Genomic DNA, 18,920 nt, shown 5'->3' with positions numbered 1-18,920 from the left:
GCCAACTCTATTACCAGATGCACATCAGTCTCCCTAACGGCAGTGACACAGAACAGGACGATGGCAAAACTGGAGTCAGTGATGTCTGCACTCAGCTCATTTAGCCAATTCCACCTGCTGCCGTCAGATAGTACAGCACCTAGTTTTGTACTGAATCATTGGTGTAATGATGCTATGATTTTATCTAACACAGATTCTGCTCTGGTAGCATACTACCTTATGCACTCATATGATAAACAAATATTATTTTGATCAGTCACAGCATTCACTTACTGTATTAGTTGTGAAAAAAAAAAAAAAAACATTCCAGCATTAATATTATTGTAAAATGTTGTCTTTGTCTCATTGCTAGGCCAATTATTTTTTACACTGTAATTTAACAATTTGTTCTTAGCGGTAGCTTTAAGATTATATATATATATATAGGTATTTTCAATTAATGTTTCATATCTGTTTGTCTATTAAATGTAGTCTACTACAGTGGTTTCCAACCCTGGTCCTGGAGGCAACCCAACACTGCATGTTTTGCATGTCTCCTTAATCAAACACCCCTGATTTAGGTCATCAGCTCATTAGTAGAGACTCCAAGACCTGAAACTGGTTTGTCTGAGAAAGGAGACAAGCAAAATGTGCAGTGTTGGGGTGACTCCAAGACCAGGGTTGGGAGCCACTGGTCTATTAAATGACTTATTTTAATTGTTTGAAACCTACCTGCAAAGCTACAGTACTGTTAAAAGTTTTTAGGGCCTCATGTGTAAAAATACTGTCAAATGAGGATGCTGTCAAAAATATGTCATAAATGGATTTCCTTTATCAGTTAACTTCTATCAACTAAATTAAAATCAACATTTGGAATGGCAATTCTTTGCGTTTTAAGCAGCTTTTGCCCTAGGTGCATAGTTTTTCAGGTAGATTTGCAGGTAGGTTGGAGAAATTGGCACTGTTCTTCTGGATTTAGTCTGTCTCAGTTTGTTCTGTTTCTTCATGTTTTTTCAGACAGACTGTATGATGATGAGATCAGATCTCTTGTGTGGGAGCACCGGCAGACCAAAATCTCTCTGGATTATTACAATTAATGGCAAATGAATGCTTGGGAATGCAAACTGATATTTTCTACTTAGAGACAAATATAGAAATAACTGACTTAAAACCATATTTAGCTTGCTGAAAACACTTGGTTTTTTAATCATTTTGTCCACCATCTTGAATGGCTTGTGGGTGGAGCTCATTTTCAACATAAATTTATTTTTGTGGTTGAACAATTCCTTAAGATACACAAAGGCACAGGACAAGAAATAGATCAATAAATAAACTTTAATTCTGTACATAAAGATATACAGCGCAATATCATGCCTGTACAATAAGCCAGCTTCAGTGAGCTCAAATTAAAATATCAAAAAGACTAGACATGATGAGTTACAATGATCTTATAAAGAGACAGATATTATGTATCATAAATGGGCACAACATGATGCCTATGCTTCCATGACTAGACTCAAATAAATTAATAATAACGATAAGATAATAAAAACAGTAATTTAAATTGTTTTTTTACTGTAACCATTTCTTCAGTCATACCTGCTTTCATGGTTTAAATTTGCTTTATTTAGCACAATGATTCTTTTTCTAAAATAAAATGTCTTAATAATAAAAGATAATTAGAACAGATGACATATAGCACATCTATGTTTGAGAGACATCTGAAGACATAAAAGACGAAAACGATTTGTTTGCATAAACCCTTGTCCACATGCTTTATCATATAGCCCAGAGATTGTGTTGACCAAGGAATGTGTATTTTCTGCTATGGATTAAAAAGTAACATCAGCAGAGATCTGATCATTCCTGTTCTGTTCTCAGAAGCATGAGTGGAAAATACAATTTGGGACTGCAAGTTTAAAGTAATTGTCAAAGAAACAAAATACACCTGCACATTAATTGAAAAGAATGGGTTAAAATAGAACATATATCACACAGCATTAAACATGTATTGGATTGTATAGAAATATATGAAGCATTACATAAGTTGTCTTAACAATTAAGATATTTCAAAACAATGTGAGTTTTGATGCTACAGTATATTGAATAGATGATAGTGAAACGTGTTGTGGTTGACGACCCCCTACACCAACATTCAATAATTAAATACAGAAAACACAATTCTCTCGAGACGGAAACATGACACTGACATTCAGCAGTTAATGAAACACACAAACAATGGCCCAAGAAGTATTTGGACAATTAAGCTTGATGTGAAAATGGTTAGATATCAAAATACCAAACCAAATGGCATTTATTTGAACCTAATACAAGTTTAGGTTTTAAATGATAACTATCTTTAAAAAACTAGAGGAAAACAGGCACTATGTTTGGATTCATCACCTCAACTTAGCAAGAAACAAGTATTCGATTTCATTCAGCATGTTTGACGGGCTGAAAAAATAGCTTTAAAAAGTAGCGTTAGTTCTCTGGCAGCATTTGTCTGCAGATGGTTTGGTTTTGTTAGTAAATGAGATTAAATATACACATTTTTAGGTCCAACTTAGATGTCCAAATACTCTTTGAAATCATTGTCCATTCTTCTTTCTGTCACTGAGGGAGACACAGAGTCCTGACGAGCCCTCCAGCGTCTGCCCACACTACAGGTGGATCCATAGATCATTCAAACAGTGCTGGAAAGTCTTTCCTTTTCTCTAAATGAACCATCTCTTCTCTCTGTTCTTTCACTTCATATATTCTCCAGGACATCACAGGGCACGAATCCTCTCTTTTTCCCACTCGCTACTCTGATGAAGCCATTGTGTTCGTCCTCACCGCTGACACAAATCTGAAAGTGTGTCGATACAGCAGCATTATCAAGCTGTCTGGGACGAGAATCCGGGTTGGAAATTATTAGAGGCTACTCACTTGTCCCTCCTTCAGGTTGATCTGCCCTTGCTCCTTACAGCCAATGAAGGTTCGGTTACATCTGAACACCCTGTCGCCCGCCCTCACCTGATGCGCAAAGGATGCTGGGAAATAACCTATTCTATCTTCAATCACACCCTGGAAAATGTTGGCAAAATACACAAGAGCAAAAATCTAAACCCACAGTCACTCGTCTTGAAAAATACTGTCAATAATTTAGACATAAATGTTAGTCTGTTTCTCACACAAAAGCTTTAAACTTTTGGAATATAGCACACACATACCATAAAATCCATGTAGACTTCATTTATTTTTTTTATGGTGCTTTTGTGTCCTTTTTTAAGCTTGAAAGCTTCAGTCCTCATGAAATTGTAAATGCTTGGAGAAGAGCACTGAAATGGTTTTTTCACATTTTCTCCATTTTGACTAATCCATTAGAGTTTCTATGTATTCGGTTTTGAAATATTTTAAAAGAACCAACCAAATCTCAAGTTGCCGAATGTATTGGTGGTGAACTCCATATTAAATAGTATTATAGCTCTATTAAATTACATGATGATTTATGTATTGCTTTTTATGTATTTGTGACCAGATTCTTTCCCGGTTTACAGTTTGGAGGAAGTCAGAGCCAGTTTGCAGATTTTCTAGCTTCAGACTATACTATAGTCTTGTTCAGACTGTCAGTCCAAATCCAATTTTTGAAATCATATCCGTTTGGATGCGATCTTATTAACAAGTGTGAATTACCAAAGAATTAAAATCAAGATCTGTTCAGTCTGACCGCTCAGATCAGATTTTGAGACTTTCTCGTGCCATGTAAAATGTAAACACATCAGATGTTGTTTGTAGAAAACATGCGGAATGTCCTTGCAGAAACAAGGTTGTGCTGTTGCAAAGTGCAAGTAAAGCAGAAAATGACAATATACTGCTGGTCTACAACAGCTCTTTGAGATGACAGACAGCAGCATAGAATAAAGCCACACATTCCAGCTTCCTAAGTTTCTGCTGCTGCCTCATAAAACGTAATATAACCCGATGGCGATGGCATCACGTTGTCATTGTGTTATTGTTGTTATTAGCATAGCCATACCAACACAACATCATTGCTATAGAAATCAATGCAGACACTAAAATAAAAGAGCACCATGGGATAAACAAATCATATCTGAACAGTTGCGATACAAAATGTGGACAGTCAATCAATTAACTCAAATTCACAAAAACAGGATATGGACTGACAGTCTGAACAAGGCTAAAAGATTTCCATCCGGTCAGAGAATATCAAATATGTTATATATTTTTCAACCAACACAATGTTTTTACATGAGTTTGCTGTGTTCTGAACAACTTTTAAAGTCTGGAAATGTGTGGTCCTCAGTCATTTAGTACTGTATGTGATGCCCAGTGTTTATCTGTAACCATTTGTAAAGTCGGCAAGTGTATAATGCCTAGTAAAATCAGTTCAGATTTGAAAAGTGGTTTAAAAGTTTCCAGCCTTCATTGATGTCGATTGTCACATTTTGGAGACAATCAAGGGTTTAACCATTGAAGTCTTTTTTCATCAAATATTCTGCAAATGTGTAATAATTGTACCTTCCACCAGTCATCATTGGAATCATCTGCCAGGATTATTCGATCTCCGGGTCTGTAAAGAGAGAAGTATGTATTAGGACAGACATTAAGACCTAACATCCCTTTCAATAGTAGGAAATAAAATTTGAAATTAATTTATGATTATGTAAGCCTTGATGAGGCTGCACTGAAATTCTGCGATAGCTTCATGCCATTACATAAGGTCAGAATGAAACTATGTTATGAGAAAACATGTTATGTTATGAGAATCATACCTGAACCTAAAGAAACGTGCTGCTGTGTGAATGATTGTAAAGAGAAGTGTGTGTGTGAGCAATCAGAATCAGTCTCACAGCAGTCACAATCAAAGTACCAGAACAAGCTGTTCCTCTGGCAGATCCACAGGTTTAATTTTTCATGGACTTTTAACTTTATAATGCTATTCATTTATAGCACTGTATGTCTAAGTCCACATTCAGCCTGTTATGAAGAACCAAAACAGACTGCATTTATTGCAAATTTACATTGGTAATACTGTGCACCATTCACTTTCATTTATTCATTATCTTTTTATTATTAAATAGAAAACCTGTTCTATTGCCGTATTCATAACAAAAGCTGAAGCAAGTTTGACTGCAACCTCAATCACAAGGTCAGCATCTAAACTTTTAAAACATTTTTTCCATCAATATTCATGTTTAAACAAGAGCGTGCAGTGTAGGTAAGCACACAGTATGTGTTCTGCATATTAAGAAATGCTGAGTGAACTGTTATCACCGGGATATTGTCCAGCAGACAGCGCTTTGCCATGACAACTAATTGGGTGGGAAAAGGGAAATGACCACATGATACAGGTGTGAAGATTCAATCAGCGTGACACTGAATAACTTGGTGCTGCTCTAGTGAGTGTGTAATTCGTAATAGCTGTTACTAAATAAAATACTAGCATCTTCTGTTGATACCACAAAATAAATAAAACAGCAGCTAAAAATGTATTCTTCTCACCTCATTTCTAGGTCTTGGTTGTCTTGGGGGGTAAATTCAAACAAAGCCACATAAGTACTGAGCTGCAGAGGGTCCCTCTTCAGCTCTCGTTTGACTACAGTTTAAACACACAGGGACAAAAACAGGAAGAGACATCACAAATCAACACACTACTTCTGAAAATGTGTGCAGGGGACAGCGGGGCTAGTTACTCTCTTTACAGTGAATATTTCTCGTCTGATATAAATACAAGCCTTTATGTGAAAAATGAATTCAGGAGCCAGGAAGATATAAGTTCATAGTTAAAGATTTATTCCACAATCAAACATTACTAGGATTTAAATATTGGCTAAGGTTGGGGTGTTACTTAAATTTGGACTTTTTCCACCAGCTCCTGGGAAATTTTGAGTTCAGATGTCATTAAATCCTCACACAGAATCATGAGTGAATGAAGTGAAGCTAGCTGCTTCATATTAACGTCAGAAAGAATCGACACCACACAATTAAAATTCTGACTAAGCATCATTATAAAAAGCATAATTCTCCTCAGGCCCGAAATATCATGACCTCTGTCTCAAGCAATGGTGCTACACAGAAATCTCCATAAAAAAATTATTTTAAGAAGGAACAAACAAGGGACACCAGGACTAGTTGTTAAGACTTCTGTCTAAAGCTCAGTAGCTATTAGGTTTTTGTTTTCTTTGATGAATAGAAAGTTCAGAAGAACAGCATTTATCTGAATTAGAAATCTTTCGTAACATTATAAATGTCTTTATCACTTGTTTAGCATCCTTGCTAAATAAAAGTATTCATTTCTTTTTTTTTTTATGGAATAGTGTATAATGTTACAAAAGTTTCATTTAAAAGGCGATCTTTATATCTTTCTATTCATCAATGAATCCCGAAAACTGGTAGTGTAGGCTGATTATAGACACAGGATAATGGCTTAGTAAATGTTATGTATCTTATTCAAAAGTGTTACATAAAGAGATGTTATAATGCTTACAGGTGATTCTTCTGATTTCCTTTCAGCAATATGAAAATGTTCTGTTCCATTCTCCACTGGTGCAAAAACTAAAACACACAACACAAGAAAAATCAAGGAGTAAAAACTGTTGATCGTGACAGAATAAACCTTGCATGAGGTTAATTTAAATGAATGATGCAGTGGGTCATTTTTCAGAGTGGTGGACTGATTACCCAAAAATACCAGTTTCTCGGTCATGCTGGCACCTATGTGGCACCAGAGATTACATTTCTTTCTCTCTTCCCAGAGCACACAGTCGTGGGCATTCACTGAAGCTGGGGTCAATCTGTGATGAACCAGAGACCACCCGGATCAAGACCATTCATCTCCCTGATACTATCACAGTCATCCAATTCGGTGTGTTATGTTATATATAGCACTAATGAGTTTCAACAATGTGTCTGATCAGAAGCTAGCAGTTTGGAGTCAAAAGAAGGATTGTGGGATAGAAGATCAGATTCACAAGAGCTCCGTCTGTTGGGTCAGTTTTATCATAGGTGGGGTTATTCTAGACACACTTTAACAATAAATAGTGCTTATAAATGAATATAACATGTATTTGATTAGGAAATTGTAGAATTTAACTATTGAATATAATTATTTTACTATGAATCTTTTTTTTTTTACATCGAACAGGGATCTTACCGTTGTCACTGGGTTTCCTGGTGAGTTGAGCTCGACTGCTGTGGGCCGTCTTTTCTTCTGGCACCTGAGCCACGTCACTGGTCTGAACAAATGATAACAACACATGAATTCTCTCACATACACATGTCCTAAGAAATGTCTTTGTCTGATAAACATGAAAAGATTAATATTAACGGCTTATTATCCAGAGAGTTACATCTATTAAATGCCAAACAAACTTATCTTTATTTTGTAAATAATTTGATTTATTTCATCCTAGCTTCATTCTGTCATGTTGTGTCCTCTGTCTTTTCTCTCTCTCTTTCTTCTATTCTCTCCCTTTTTTGGTCATATTTGCTTTAGAGGGGCATTATCTGAAGCTGACCATCACTTCCTTCCAGGGTGTGTTTGTGTGCCTGTGTTTGTTTTCAAGCAGTAAAACATTACATCTGGGCCCCTTAGATTCCCTTACAACCGTAGTAACTGCATATTAAATGGTTTAAACATTCACATGCACACACAGATAAAATCAATGTGAGTACAAAAAAAAATGTAAATTTGTATTAACATACTACAATTGCGAAAAACAAACAAAAAAGGCCAAATACATTGCTATAAATAAAATAATGGTGACAACATTTTTGTTTTATAACAGAAACTGCGAACTGTGATAATGCCTCTAATAGAAGAACAAAAAAGTATTGTGTAGAGAGGAAATAATGGACCTGATTCTGAATTAAGACTTGAGCAGAGAGCAGCTCAAGGAGATTAAATTTAATTTTCTTGAGTGTTTTATTGAATGAATCATAATAATCATCACCATTTTTACCACAAGCACTTCACTCTCTGCACAAGCAGCCAAGCAGAAACACATTTTAAAATGCATTATCAATCTTTTTAAAAGCCTAAACTGAAGCAGATTGCCTGCAGGTAAATGATGGATTCATGTTTACTATGACCAGTCTCTCTCTCTCTCACACACACACACACACACACACACACACATACACTATTATATTTATTCAAACTGCCACATGCACAATCAAATAAGAGTATGCAACTTCCAAAAAATACATATTATTTGAATATTTGAAAAATTCAAGTCACAAAAACAGTTTAAAATGATATTTTAAATAATTAATTTAGAAACACTAACTTGGAGCGATGTATTTTTTAAAAGGTAAGAAAAACTGTGGAGTCCTGAACAAGCGTTTCTTACAGAGTTTCTCTGTGGTGACTCTGATCCACTGGTCCGCTTGGTCTTTTGTGCCAGAGAGGTTCCAAATCTCAGAGTCTCATACACTGGGTCAACTTTACTGCAACAGGCTAGGACAAAAGATATGTCAAAAAACTACAAAATATCAGTGAACAGGATATTCAAGCTGGTGATGCTATGGCATACTGTGCAGAAGTAAAGAATGAATAAATGTTGCATGTTGCTCACCAATAGGCATCACCTCCCTAATACAGCCAAACTGTTCCTGAATCAGCAGAGGGGAGCTCGAGTATCTCCGGAAACCTTTAGGCTGCAATCACACAAACAGGATCAATGGATTTCATTTACTTTTTTATACCCAGAGTTGATTTTCCATGGGAATTTTTGTAACCTCACTGGGAGCATGTAAATCATACAACAGATAAAACACTATCTATTAATGCTAAATAAATACGAGTAAATGTAAAAGGTCAAATAAAATAAAAATAAAAATTTAAATAAATACGAGTCTGCTTACAGACAGGAGGTTAAAGAGCTGGCTGTCTGGTGCAGTCTTAACACGCTGTGGAGATGATCGTGGACTTCAGGAGGAACCCCCCTGCTCTCCCCCCACTGACCATCATGGACAGCACTGTGGCTGCAGTAGAACTGTTTTCCTATACTTCGATTTCAGTATGTAGTACATTTTTTAATTTCAGGTTGGTTATTTTTATCTTATATTAGTGTTTCAGGCTATTCCATACCTATGGTGTTATCCCTATGTATGTCTGCACTATCATGTATGTCAGCACTATGTCTGTACTTTCTTCTACACTGGAAGCTCCTGTCGTCAAGTCAGATTCCTTGTGTGTAAACATCCTTGGTAATAAAGCTCTTCTGATTCTGATTCTAAAGAAGGGAATCAAATATTTAAAACACTAGTTATTCTCAATCTGAAAAATGTTAGCTGTATATTATCATGAAATAAAACTAACATCAAATACAGATGTAAAGTAAACAAGATATGTTTGTTTCTTTCATTGGCACTGTAGACTCTAAAAAATAGTTTCAGGTTAAGTGCCTCTCTTTGTTTTAATCTCAGCTAGCATGCTGAAATTTCAAGACGATTCAAACTGAAAGGAGTGAGAATCGCATCTGACACAAGCTTCAGACACACACAATACCACATCAAATTTAATGTGCTTTTGGGCCATTGGAATTCATACAGATTGTCAGTAGACAGTTTTGCCATTCAACACTGTTCATACAGAGATGACTAAACAACTAATGTGTCAGATTAATTTCAAACTGGTCGTTGCAGTTAACTGATTCAAAGTCTCATTTAACAATTCATTTGCATCATCACTCAAAAATGTCAATGAACATCTCTGCATCTATTAAAGTGCTTTAGCAATAATAGTACATAAATACCGTAGTTCGTAAATATTGCTATTTCATTATGTATTGTCATTGATGCATAATATAAATTAAAATTATTCAATATAACTCTTCATGTGTTCATTTGTAAAGAACTGCTGTGATTATTTTATGATGTTTTGGTTCCTATGAGCCATTTAACAGCAAATACATATATATAGAATATGTATCAAATATCATTAAACAACTGAAAAATATTGAGGTGTATTTTTACCTATATATTTCTCAGCCATATAGACTAGTATATACACAGACAAACGTCTCTAATTGTGTTCTCATGTAAAGTCAGGTGTCCTGTTTTACTGCTGCATTACTAGTGTGTATTTGATTCATGTCTGGTCAACTCCTGCTTTGTCATGCCTTAAGGGATAACAACACTTTAATGATGAATACAATCATCAGTCTGATAGCAGTCAATAAGTTCATATAAATGACTGGTAATGAGGCAAATGATTTTATACCCTTTAAGATATATTAACACTGGGATTCAGTGGTTCTAATCAATAAAAACGAGCTCCTATGGCTTAATTAGCATTCAGGAGCACACATACACACAGCCTAAGAAAGAAGCCAGGCTCAATATTCCCTTATTTGTATTTGTTGTCTTGATCCTGGCAGGGTGTCTACGCCATCAGCATTACAAATCTACTTGAAGACTTCTTCGTTAGGTTGGGGACTAATTTAAGTACCACTCGAACCCAGAGAGAAGCTCTCTAGTGCTGCTACAGTACGTCACATTTCTCCATGAGCTCGCTGAGAAAGCGTGTAAAGAGACATGTTTCAGTGCTGAAGTAAATGCTAATAAATGCATTTGACAAGAGTGCACCATGTCTGTGAGCGCCCTAAAATATCAAGTGACTCCACTGAAAAACTTCCATGTGATTAATTTGCTTAACCAACTAAAAGAACAATAATAGCTACACCATGCGATGTTCACCTTGCACATAATGGGAGTTGTAAACGGTTGACTGACAATCAGGACTCAGCTCATGTCATGCTGGTAGTTAAGCACTCTTTCTGAAAAGCACTCATAGCTCAATGGTTCTCACTGCTCAGACAAGCCAAGAGAAATAAGCAGAGTTTAAAAATAGCAACTTGTCCACTTTAGAGCAAAAGTGGAATTAGAAGCGAATCCTGTGGGGAGTTGTTCTCTTTTTAATCCTGACCCCCCAGAGCTAGATTTTCATCTGTGAGAGCCCACTACATCATTGGGAGACTTGTTGTCTCAACCCACCAAATGGTCTGAAGTGCCATCACAGCATTTTTTTTCCACTTCCTGTGTTGATGAGCTCATACTATAGTACTAGAACCAAAGTGCTGGACTCTAAGAATAAAAAAACGCTGGTCAAAGGCCATTCTACCCACAGCTCTGTTGTGTTCTTCTTTCAAAAATCAATAAAAAGATCATAAAAATGCACATTAGAATGATTTCTATAGGACCATGTGATATAAGTAACATTTCAAATATATTAAAAAGTAATTTTTAACTGTTATAACATTTCACAATTAGGGTTTCAAAAATGCAAAAAATAAAAACTTACAGACCCCCAAACTTCTGAACAGAGGGGTCAAAAACATGAGAAATCAAAATTGTCTTGATCTTTTGCCATATAAGAGATCTTTGTACCAGCAAGACACTGACGAATAGTCACCTTCTCAACATAGGCCCCGCCCACTGGCATTCAGCCTCTCAGCGGCTTGACACTTGATTATGCTGAGAGTGTTCGCGTCTTTGTATAGATATCAGAAGAATCCCAACATAAGGAACAAGTGGATAGTAAAGACGGTATACTATACAAAGCACTGTCCTTCAGATGAGACGTTAAACGAGGTCCTGACTCTCTATGGTCATTAAAAATCACAGGATGTCCTTAGAAAAAGAGTAGAACGTGTGACCTCGGCATCCTGGCCAAATTTGCCCAATGGCCTCTGACCATCATGGACTCTTAATCATCCCCATACACTGATTGGCTTCATCCCTCTGTGTCCTCTCCACCAATAAGCACCACTGGATCGTGTCAGAGGACTGATCAGAGCATTTTGTTTTGTTAACGAGGCACAAAGTCATAGAGAATTCACAAAGAAACATTTGTTGAAAGATGAAGTGGTACTAGAATCTGACTGCAGATGCATCACAAACCACAAGTAAATTATTTCATAATGCATTGTCAGGAAATGACCATTTTATTTGATCATGATGTCAAAACACCTAAAAGCAATGGGGGGGGGGATGGGGGCATTGATACCGCTTCCTATGCAATGACATCCAGCCAATCATAAGATTGGTTATTGGTTATTGGCTGATTATTGAGAAGGCTTAAAGACACGCCCCTTAAAAACAGAGGGTTGAAAATAATCATTTTTACACATTTTTTTTTGCAAAAAAACTATTAACATTGTAAGTAAACAGGTTCAAACATCCATGTCATGGCCCCTTTAAACATTTTATTCTGCACATATATAAATATAATCTTGATGTCATTATTAATCCAATCTTTTATTTTAGCAATTCTGTCTTTAGCATTATGGCTTCTTTCTACATAGGAATAGGTTTTTGGAGAAAAGCTGAACTTGTTCTCAAGGTCACTCAGTCCTTCTCTGAGAAACTGACTCACTCCGGTACTGCACTGAAGCCATGGGAAAAGCAATGGAAATTTTAGCACTTTTTCCTTTTTGCCATTTTTTTCCCTGTGTGTGGAGGGGGCGTGTGAATTTCCCAGAAGAGTCTTGACTTGTGGGTCCCCTGAGCAAAGCACAGAGGTGTTTACTTGATAGATGAATCTTGATATTCTGTATCAACTTTCCCATATTTCTTCTCTCTCACTTTCTCTAGTTCACACCGGAGAATCACTAACATTCATTCTCACACATAAATTCATGGAAGGAAAAGAGACTGATGAATCACACCTTCAAATCACCAAAAATAACACTGTGAAGAGTATCATATCTTAACACTCACACTAAAAATCTTCACCTACTGCCAGAGGAACACCAAGAAAGTGATATTGCAAATTATAAGTATGGACTTGGTTTCTCCATCAGTGGAGACCGGAGAAGTGTGTTTTCATTGCAGCACTATCTGTTATGTAATGTCTTAATTAGCCTCTTCATATGATAAACAAATATTGGACAACCTCATTAACAAACGAACAAACACTGAATACGTTTAGTTCCACATTCAATTTCAAAGTGAGGGAAAAAGCACTCAATTCAAATAAAGTAAAAAAAAATATCTCACCAATTTCCCCATGCATCTCTGCTGTCCAACTCGATCCAGGCACTTGTTGTGGATGCCCATCTTGCAGGCTTTGCACCGGAGGCCCAGCTTAGCATTGGTGCCTAGCAGTTGAGGTCAAATTCAGTTAATATCAGATTTAAATGTCTTTTGAGAGCAAACTTATTGAATATAAAGGTTATTTGTACAAAGCAATGGTATATTACTGCTAAACAACAGATAGTGATCAACAAATACAGGTCAAAGTTTCCACAATGTGCAGTTTTGTTGGGAAATTCTATTATCAAAAGCAATAGTTTGTTTACTATCATCCACAATAAATTCATAAACAGCAGTTTAACATGACATTCCATATAATTCTGTCAGAAGTTCTTAGTGAAGGGTTAGAATATCAAACACTTGGGAAAATGTTCCAAAAGTGCACTTTTTTTCTTAGTGTGAAGAACATTCGAGTTATCTAAAGAGTGTTTTCCCAAAGAAAACTATGGAAAGGTTTAATGGATTTTGAAGGTTTTTCATGGAACATTTATTTTTAAGAGTGTGGGGAGCAATTCTGCAAGTGTTCAGGTTGTTGGTCATCATTCTGGCCTATATTTCCTTTTCCTAAAAAGAAGATTGCTTATAAGAATATTCTTAAATTCCACTTCACAGAAACACTTGCAGAATTCACACTTATTGGTAGTACTGGAAACGGGAAAATGCAGGTGTTAATGCTAAGCTGAACAGAAACAGCTGAAGACAAACGAGAGCAAAGCGAAGATTTGAGAACGAATGTGCAAGACACTATCCAATAAAACCTACTCCAAGAAATCCTACTCTTATATTTGCTCAGTTTCACAATTTGATATCCCAACACCTGATGCTCAGAACATGCATTCAGAGACACGGTTTCATTGATTTAGACACTTAGAGGGAAAAAGAATGTAGAAGGAAGAAAGACAGAAGAAAGCTATATGTGTATGCTTTGCCTGATATCGATATTTGTGCATAACATTTGAGTTCACTTGAATTCAGAGAATGTAGATCTCCACCACAGAAGTCACAATGTGCAAGCTGTAAAACTCTAAGGTTCTGTCAATCATACTGCAAACAAACTGTAAACAAAATAGGGCTGCACGATTAATCAAACATGATTAATTGCGATTGTCATGCTCATTTAGTCAGTAAAGCCGGTTCTGTGATTAGCAGTAAATTTCCATCACCTTCTTTAAGGTGGAGCAGCATTTACTAAACAGTCATAGTTTTCTGACAAGCTATGAAAAATCACATTCATCGAAGATGATTTAATTGTAGGATTATGAAATCAATAAACTCGTTCTCCATAATTACAGCTGTTTGCGTATCTTCGTGAACTACGGCACTGCACTCAAAAAAATGGTTTTCCGGCACTGTTCGTTTTACACATATATGTTTTGTTAAAACAACACAAATATATTTAGTTTTCCGACAAAACACAATTGTATTGTGTTTAATCAACTTAAAATGTTTAATTTTTAAATTTTACTTAATTATCAATCGTTAAAGTAACGTAAAGGGTTTAATTTCGTGATTCAAAAAAAACCGGAAGTGACGATTTCCAACGCATTTGATGACGGTGTGGAGGGGAGCAAGAGGTATCAGTCAGGTAAGAAAATCTAAAGTTTTTATTGTGTTAAGTCAAAGTCTTTAATTTCTCTTAGAGTTTCTGTTTTGAGGTGCTTTTGTTTTGCAGTCTAGTATTGTGTAATCGGTTTATTGCACCGTTAATAGATGATTTTGAAGCGTTGGGAGATGTGAAAGCGCACGACTCTCTGTAATGTATTTACTTAGTATATATATATATATATATACACTAGGGCTGAAACAATTACTCGACATTATCGACAACGTCGACGATAAAAATAAAATTTTCAGCAAATGTTTTTGAGTAACGTTAGTGGTTTGATCTCGTATCTGCCTGATTTGAAAGCCTGCATTAATGCAGTTTGACCAGTGTGGCGCTGTAGCGCAAGATTGTAATACACTCTCCTGATTCAATTAAAAAGAAGAAGATAGCACTTCAGTTTGAGGCAAACCGACCCGATCCGAACCTTGGATGAATATGTAAATATATACTGCACGCCTTCCTCTCAATAACTGCATAAACACAACAAAAAACTGACCGCGATGTAAAAGCAGCTCTTAAGAACACAGAGATATGGATGTTTGCACGAACTCTGAGGTTCTCCAGGCACTCCAGTAAAGAAAAGTCCAGTCACGTTTATTTATATAACAGTCCTTTATGCAATCGATAGCTTTTCAATATTAAACATGAAAATACAGAGTAAGTGTCGCTAGAATTATAACTTGATTTCCTTTTATAAAGCAGCTCTCCGGTATGGAGCTAGCTAATAATAAAATCATTTTATAAGTGGGGGAAATATTTCATTAAAGTCTTAGTTCTGCGCTAGATCAAACCAAACTGTTTTGATTATCATAACCCAATAAGGTATTTTAAGAGAGATTGTATTTATTAATAAAATGTTTATCCAAAAATAAAACGTCCTATCACTTACCTTTACTTTATATTATACATATGGCTTACAATAAGAGATGTTAAGAGACAGAATGATTTGTCATTCAGCTACTTCCTCATATAACTAATCAAATGGCGAATAGGAGTTTCTCTCTTATCTCATTTTGTGTGCCAAATATATTTGTATAAATTAATTGTATTAGTAATACATAATGACTTTAAAAAGTGGAAGTAATTACCTTTATTTGTTATAATATGTATATTTTAACTAATTTAAAAAGATAAATAATCAATAAATGTCCAACCATGAGATGTTGACCGAGTTTTGAGAGCCCTGGCTCAGCACAGTGGGAGTATTTGAAGCTTTGTTTATGAACATGGCGGTGTGGTCATACAATGACTTTAAACCGGACACTACTCTGAGCTGTTCACATTATACATATGCTCCAGATATGTAATCAGGTCCTCCTTTAGGAATGGTAAACATGACACTATTCATCACTCACACAAATAAATCACTTAATATTTTGATCATTGAATTGGTTTTTGCTGTTCAATTTTTTTTTTTTTTTTTTGTAACACATTGCACTTCATGTGTACAGGTTTGTGCAGAATTTGAGACATCCAGAATTACCATAGGCCCATTAGAATCAACAATCTTTGCCAAACTTGATTCGGACTGCAAAATTTACGAAGATGTTTTCATACTGAAGAAGAGACCTTGGACAAATACTGAAACCCTCTTGGTGCCCACTACACAGGTAAGAACAACTGCACTCAACACAACCTTGTATTAAAACATTATTCTCTCACTGGTTACTGGAAATTGACAAAAAAAGACAGATAAGATAAGGTTTATTAATACAATAAATACAAAATATGTGGTATATCTATAAAATAGATTTATTTTGATGCAAGGCAGGGGTGTCCAGACCTGCTCTAGGAAAGCCAGTGTTCTGTGGGGTTCAGCTCTAACACACCTGCCTGGAACTTCAGGTAAGACTTTTTTGTTTTAAAATTCCCAAGAACCTTGATTAGCTGGTTCAGGTGTGTTTAAATGGCTAGATCACCCAAAAATAAACATGTCATTATTCACCCTCATGTCGTTTCAAACCCGTAAGACCATCATTCATCTTCAGAGCACAAATTATGATATTTTTTAAGGATGCCCCGATCATGATTTTTCATGGCCGATACCGATTTCTTTTACAAGCAAACTGGACGATTTTTTTTTTTATCTTTAAGCAACAAACAAGAAGGAAGGACAGTCTACAGTCCAAAATTGAGGGAAAGCTCAATAAAGCCCCTTTCACACTGCGATTCCGGCAAATACAGATCCCGTAACGACACGTGACATCAGGGCGTGACGTGTAATGTACGAGTCGAAAACATTAGGCATGTAATACTTTCACTGAATCTGGCGAACGATCTCGGTGTCACCGTGGAAAGTGAGGAACTAACTGATCTCTGCTTCATACAGTTTGCACTTTTTTTTTTTTCAGTGAACGTTGATCTTCCTTCAAAACAGCCAGTAAAAGAGTCACACGATAATGTCATCACTACGACACGGCATTAGATCTGGCTTTTGTTCACACAGCGCTTGTCCCGGGATTGAACCCAGCAATGTTACTACGTCCCCGACCCGAGTTCAATGCTGGAATCAATCCCGGGATGTGTTTGCTTTCACACAGAAGTAATGTAGTCGGAGCACGCGGGCGCACTTCCGGAAAAATCGGCTGAAAAAAATTCCAAAGACCGGCCGATTACCAATTGCGTATTTAAAGCAAAAACCGTCTGGTTTCCAATTTATGGCCGGTCAATTGGTGCATCCCTAATATTTTTATGAAAATGCGAGAGATTTCTGAACCTCCATAAAGGCTGCAATGCAACTGAAATGTTCCCAGAGTCATAGTAAGGACATCAGTAAAACAGTCCATGTGGCATCAATGCTTCAACCACACTTTTACAAAGGTACAAGAATACATTTTGTGCAAAGAAAACAAAAATAGCGACTTTAATCAACAATTCTTCTCCAAATCACATATTCTGCCATTATGGACAGTAACAAGAGGCATGAACATTGCTTTCCTCTGCGTGTAATCAAGGCTCAGTGCAGGCGTGTTGTAGGTCAGCAGCACCATGTGCATGAATTATTTACGTGCTGTTGATAATGGTGGAAGATGCGATTTGGAGAAGAATTGTTGAATAAAGTCGCTGTTTTAATTTTGTTTGCACAAAAAAGTATTTTTGTTTACTTTGTAAAATTATGGTTGAACCACTGGTGTCACATGGACTGTTTTACTGATGTCCTTACTATGTTTCTGGGTCTGGGAACATTCCAGTTCTGTTGTTAACCATACAGGGTCCAGATGTGTAACATTTTCCACTGTAATGTTTGTTAGAATCCCATCTTGACTGCTTGCCTGGATTTCCCATAAGAAGATGAATGACTGACTTTTTTTCATGTAATTTTAGAAAAAAAAAAACAAAGGCTAAATTTTGTTGTTTTCATCTTCAGACTAATGAAATTGAAGTATCCAAATGAAGACCCTAGCAGTATGGAGTATATGGTGAGTTCAAGGTTAATAAATTATTTGTTAAAGTTAATACACAATAATTTGAGTTCTCCATGCTTTTAAATACTTCTAGGATACAGACGTTGCCAGCAGTCAGGAGGTGATCCAGAAGACTCATGGGAATCTATTTGAAGCTGCATCATTGAAGACAGTCCAGCAGAAGTTGGAGTTTTAAAGGATAAAGTTCTTCAGGACCTATAGCAGTTTACAGTCTGTAAAACCATGTTACTGGGACTGATTTATGGACTGAACTTGAGCAACCCTCCTGAACTCAGGTACACATTTGGAATACTGAAGAAGTTATTTCTGGAGCCACTTCCTGTTCCTGGAATAAGGTTTGATTGGTTGCCCATGAATGCCAATTAGAATTGTATTTGCTATTTTGTGTAATTTTGTAATGTGGTTTAAACTGTATTTTACTGTGTGTAATTATTTATTGCTTGTTTAACAAATACACTTTGATCATTTGTGACATCTTGTCTTTTGTCTCATTACAAGACAAAACATACAAAAAATGCTTTGTTGAAGGGAGTAACTTCAAAAAGAAAATATTGTGTTAAAGTAACTAGAACTAATTGTGTGGAACCACTGTCCATAATTGAAATGAGTAATTTGAAACAAACCTCCTTATGTTGATAGAGTGAAACAAATTTGGCTAGATTGTAATAAACCAAAACATGTTGAGTTAACTTAACCAGTTTAAGTTGAAGCAAAGTCAATAAATTGAGTTGGTTGAACATTACTATTTCACATAGATTCTACCTCATTCAGTTGTGTTGTCACAACACAAGGAGTTTGCATAGATTCAAAAATTCCATTAATGTTATCAAAACACAATTTGGTTGTGTGGAACCACTGTCCATAATTGA

At 36.1% G+C, this 18,920-nt stretch overlaps 1 protein-coding gene and 1 long non-coding RNA gene across 3 annotated transcripts; one reads left to right on the top strand and one right to left on the bottom strand.

Moving 5' to 3' along the window:
* Positions 1-1,833: 1,833 nt before the first annotated feature.
* LOC113091791 (SH3 and cysteine-rich domain-containing protein-like) lies at positions 1,834-13,095 on the bottom strand (the record flags this gene model as incomplete). Its single annotated transcript, XM_026257421.1, has 9 exons — positions 1,834-2,827; positions 2,908-3,045; positions 4,501-4,552; positions 5,485-5,578; positions 6,466-6,537; positions 7,136-7,217; positions 8,334-8,440; positions 8,559-8,640; positions 12,985-13,095. Coding segments are annotated over 9 exons (837 nt in total), but the record flags the coding sequence as incomplete, so codon positions are not given.
* Positions 13,096-14,497: 1,402 nt separating this feature from the next.
* LOC113091792 (uncharacterized) lies at positions 14,498-18,523 on the top strand. 2 transcript variants are annotated; one of them, XR_003287437.1, is made up of 5 exons: positions 14,498-14,605; positions 16,078-16,236; positions 16,394-16,471; positions 17,994-18,045; positions 18,125-18,523. It is a non-coding gene; the product is annotated as an uncharacterized LOC113091792 (long non-coding RNA). The 2 variants fall into 2 exon arrangements; XR_003287438.1 differs by lacking the exon at positions 14,498-14,605 and adding an exon at positions 14,816-15,063.
* Positions 18,524-18,920: the final 397 nt, after the last annotated feature.

Source organism: Carassius auratus, unplaced genomic scaffold (genome assembly GCF_003368295.1).
Source record: "Carassius auratus strain Wakin unplaced genomic scaffold, ASM336829v1 scaf_tig00214296, whole genome shotgun sequence".
In the NCBI taxonomy this organism is placed as follows: Eukaryota; Metazoa; Chordata; class Actinopteri; order Cypriniformes; family Cyprinidae; genus Carassius; species Carassius auratus.
Note: the sequence above shows the minus strand (reverse complement) of the source record. Positions and strands in the feature narration are given on the sequence as shown.